The 4,634-nt window shown below is 36.4% G+C and overlaps 1 protein-coding gene across 1 annotated transcript; it reads right to left on the reverse strand.

Moving 5' to 3' along the window:
- Window positions 1–364: 364 nt before the first annotated feature.
- On the reverse strand, window positions 365–4,151 carry LOC109241910 (peroxisomal (S)-2-hydroxy-acid oxidase-like). Its single transcript, XM_019408739.1, has 11 exons — window positions 3,595–4,151; window positions 3,312–3,436; window positions 2,745–2,791; window positions 2,500–2,577; window positions 2,197–2,321; window positions 2,025–2,091; window positions 1,875–1,937; window positions 1,728–1,797; window positions 1,525–1,625; window positions 850–954; window positions 365–738 (listed from the first exon to the last, which is right to left on the reverse strand). The coding sequence occupies exons 2-11, from the start codon at window positions 3,361–3,363 to the stop codon at window positions 559–561; spliced, it is 888 nt and encodes a 295-aa protein (XP_019264284.1). The 5' UTR covers window positions 3,364–3,436; window positions 3,595–4,151; the 3' UTR covers window positions 365–558.
- Window positions 4,152–4,634: the final 483 nt, after the last annotated feature.

The raw sequence follows: 4,634 nt of genomic DNA on the forward strand, positions 1-4,634 counted from the left end.
CTTGGACTTCCGTTTTAGAGCTCATTACTCTATATTTACCAATTCTGGGGATTTGTTATGTATCAACACAGTTATTCTATGTTATTGGCTAAATAGACTTGTATTATTCTCGTTATTTCTATTATCTCGTTCCGCTCTTATTATGTTTGGCTTGCCTAGCAAGTGAGCTAGGCGCCATCACGACCGGTTGGTGATTTTGGATCGTGACACTTCGTTGATACTCTCTTATGTACAATCACAAAACTATCATATTCGTGTGATAAAAACCCGTTTGCTTATGCTATTTGTTGCTTGAATTTGAACTTGAACAAGCTTAGATTGTAGCTGTACTTAAACCGGAACTATTCTGCTTCAGGTTTCAAATCCAAGTTGGTATATATATGCCATTTATTCTCATTTAGGAAGTAATATAAGTTGTTGTAAATCTACAGGAGACTTTTGTTTCTTTAACGTCGAACTGAAAGCCTTTCAGTGAAAGGTCATCATTCTTAAAACAGGCTAGTCTACAGAAAATTTGTCTCAAGCATGAAGTTGCAGGCATGGAGTTTGAAGAGCAATTTATAACCGGGCGTGAGGGGGATCCCATGGAGCCATGATATGATCACGAGTAATTTCCTTGATTGAGCGACAACCACTTAATGCCATGGTTAGTTCAAGCTCACCATGGAGCATATGAAGTACTTTTCTCACACCTGCCTCCCCATTAACAGCCAACGAAAACACAACTGGTCTTCCAATCTGTAATGTAAAGGAGATATAATATTTAGGGGAAAAGATAAATTGATCATATGGATTCTGAAATCTATATTTCTTAAATTTAGTGGCTCATGATGTGCTGGTTCAACTTACAAATACAGCAGATGCACCAAGAGCCAATGCTTTGAAGACATCAGTGCCACGCCGAACTCCACCATCCAGAAAAGCAGGGATCCTGCCTTGCACTGCTTTGACAACCTGCACGATTTTCATTTTAGTCCACAGTTTATCAACAAATTTGCCAAGTGAATATCAGCGAGGCATCAATGCCGGCGCCAAGGAGTTGAGACAGCGAGGCATACACCTCAACGGCTAATATTTTCAATTTTGAAAGGTGCAGTATAAACAATAAATATAGCTGGAAACCAATGTATAAATTGTTAATGAAACGTCAAGTATGAATATACTAGCGATTAGCAGTTGGAAATTAGAAACTTTAATATAAAAAACAAATCACTGAAATATAAAATAGAGGTTTAAGACTACATGACAACAGACTTTTGAACTTAATTGACATTGATCGACATGGTTTTACTTTATGTGTGTCACTTAATAACAGCTTTTGTAATTCTTTCTACCACATACTTTTTGTTTGTGTCTAGTTATAAGCCTTTCTTCAATCAAATGAACGCTTTTAAATGCACTTGAAGTCCAGGCTGACCTTATCGTTTCTTTCTTCCGCCTTAAACAACACTGAGCATAGCTGCGTCGATGAGAAAGTCCTACATATGCTCATCTAGATGAAAGGAGAAGGGATAGCAAATTAACCTCTTCCAAGGCCGTTATAGTTGCAGGAGCATAATCAAGCTGTCGAGCCCCATGATTTGACACAATAATTCCTGCTGCTCCAGCTTGTACAGCTAACCTTGCTAAGCTTATCAAAACAGGAAAATAGTACATATGATTCAAGATTGTTTCAAGATAGAATTTGAAGACAAATGATGGCATTCACATGTTACGTTCTAGCATACCGTCTTCTGCAGTTAATTCACCCTTCAGTAGAATTGGCAAGCCGGTTATTGTCTGGAGCCATTTCACATCCTGGGCATTTTCCAAGAAGAGATTTTCATCAGTCATAGTTTCATCCTCCTTCAATTGTAAAGTTAAGCAGAAATTACCTTCCAGTTAAGAGATCGATCAAATTGGCCAGCAATATATGAAGCAAGTCCAGAGTCATTAGTCTACAGACAAAGTGCATAATCAGCAAAAACGTCACAAACAGAAATATTAAGTCTTGTATATAGACGTCTACATGTAAATTTATTCACCCTATCTATTTTTCCAAGATCCAGTCCTTCAAAGTTCTCCAGTGCCAAGTGAGGTGGCAAAACAAATCTGTAAGAGACGAAAACTGGACCAGCTTAGGATGAGGAACCAAATCACATAGTCAAGTGTTTCAATATGCAAACTTCCCGAAAGAAAAGAAGAAGAACAAAGTACCTGTTCTTGATATCAGCTTCTCTTCGGCCAAGCATTGGAGTATCAACTGTAAGAACAATTGCCTTGAATCCAGCTCTTTCTGCCCTTCTCACAAGTTGCAGAGCAACACTCCTGTTTTTGTACACCTAAACAAGTTAATTGTCAAGAATGAATCCAAGAGGTACTCGAGATGGAGCGAGTAGCATAGTAGTGTGATGGTTAGGTTAAAAAAAAACACATAATTATCTTTGAAGACAATTACATATAGTAATTGATCAATGTTTAATGAAAAGCTAACATAAACAATGAACAAACGCAACTCACATAGAGCTGGAAAAAGCGAATGCCAGGTCCTGTTGAAGCAACCTCTTCTAAAGTGGAAGTAGCCAATGAGGATAATGTCTAAAATTACCAAATGAATTTCCATTAGAGCATGGTTATACAGGTTATTACTGAAATAGATAGGCACGAGAATTGCAATAAAACAATATTAAGATGCATAGGTTTAGCCAATACTTATTATTTTATTTTTTTAGAAACAAAACAGAATGTATAGAGAAAATGCAAACCATGATTGTGCCAGCAGCTGATGCTGCTCGTGCTGTCGCATATTCTCCTGTATCAAAGTAAAAGTAGGACATGGAGATAAGTATTCATAGTCAGAACCAGATAGATGGTTACTTGAGAAACTTGTAACGCTTCGTAACAAATGCAACTATGCCGATATCTCAGTAAGGGAAAAATGCACAAGAGTGCTTATCATCTACTGAAAAGAAGGGAAAATTTTGCAATGTGCTTTTATTAAGGTCCAGTATCTCACAATAGCCAGTGCTATCCACAATATCTTAGTATCCAAAAACAGAAGCTGATACTCATTTTAATTGTACATTTCCTATTACTAACGCGATACCATATTCAAAAATAAAGTGCCATCAAACAATATTTGAGAATAAGCCTTCAATCGCTATACTGTCCATGAGATGTGATGTGCTTTCATATGTACATTGCATTATCCTCTCTTTAGTCCTGAGATGTCCTGTAGTCTCTGTATACTTTGCTGTCATTATTCATATGGGTATCAATACATGTATGTTTACAAATATACACTGAACATAAAAAGTAGGAATAAAAGATACCTTCAGGATGAGCCATTTTCTGCATTGCAATTGGTGCAACCATGAGGGGCATTGAAATCTTGAACCCCAAAACATTTGTGGTTATATCAATGTTGCTTACATCTAAAAGGATACGAGACCTGAACCTGTTCCGACGAAACACCAACAAAACAAGTTATTTTAGCAGTAAATTTTCTCGCTACAAGTGGGAAAAAACGAAGTTTAAGTGGGAAGGCATTGACATTTGAGACGGAGAAAGTAGAAGGATTCAACAGTATCACCATGCCTAATAGAAAATACTTACAATATTCTAGAAAATGCATTTCGATTCTCTTGGAGTGTCCACTGGTCCTCTGCTCCGGAGGCTTAAATTTAAATACCATCTTCGGTAATTTCTCCTTTGCGAGGTCCTCGTACTCCATAATATTGGTGATTTGAATCTCAATTTTGTTCACTGTATGCAAAATTACTATTACACTCAGAAAAAATCACCTTGTGGCATATAATGATTGGTATATACAACCACACATAACCTTCACGTAAAGGATGAATCTTACTAGAAAACAATGAATAGGAGATAATCACAAGAATCTCATCTAAAGGGACAGTTCAGTACAGAAATCCATTGACTCAAGTGACTATGGGACAGTGTTGGATGAAGCTTATTATACCGAAGGTAAATATATACATGAAATTTTTTATAAAAGCCTAATAAATAATCTCTCTATTTCATTTTGCATAAACTTGTTTGGCTGGCCACGAAATTTAAGATAGCAAGAAAAAGCTTTTGGAGCTAATTGTCTTAGACATGCTACGACAGTTTTGTAGCTACAAAAATATCATGTCATTAAGAAAATTTAAAGTTAAATTATTTTCGAAAGATAAAGAAAATAAAGTCAAATAAATTGGAGGCAAGGGAGTATTAGGTCTAATTAAGAACTTAAAAACGTTGAAATCATCAAAATGAAATATTGAATCCGCAATTAATCTACCGCAAAAGCTAGACAACAACAACATAGCCAGTATTATCCCACACTGTGGGGCTTGGGAAGGGTAGTGCGTACACAGATCTTACCCCTACCTTGTAAGGATAGAGAGGCTGTTTCCAATAGACCCTCGGCTCAGAAAAGCATAAGCACCACATTAATGAAAATATAGACAGGAAGGGACAGTACAAAAAAGTCATATAAAAGCATAATAAAAACAACAAGATAGTAAGATGATAAACAATGAAAGATAAAACAACAGTTAGTCATAAAAACTACTATCAACAGAAAGCGAGACTGCGTGCCAAAAAAGCTAGACAAAGAAGAATAATAGAGAAGGAATAACAAGAATAGACCT

This window comes from Nicotiana attenuata, unplaced genomic scaffold (genome assembly GCF_001879085.1).
Source record: "Nicotiana attenuata strain UT unplaced genomic scaffold, NIATTr2, whole genome shotgun sequence".
Classification (NCBI taxonomy): domain Eukaryota; kingdom Viridiplantae; phylum Streptophyta; class Magnoliopsida; order Solanales; family Solanaceae; genus Nicotiana; species Nicotiana attenuata.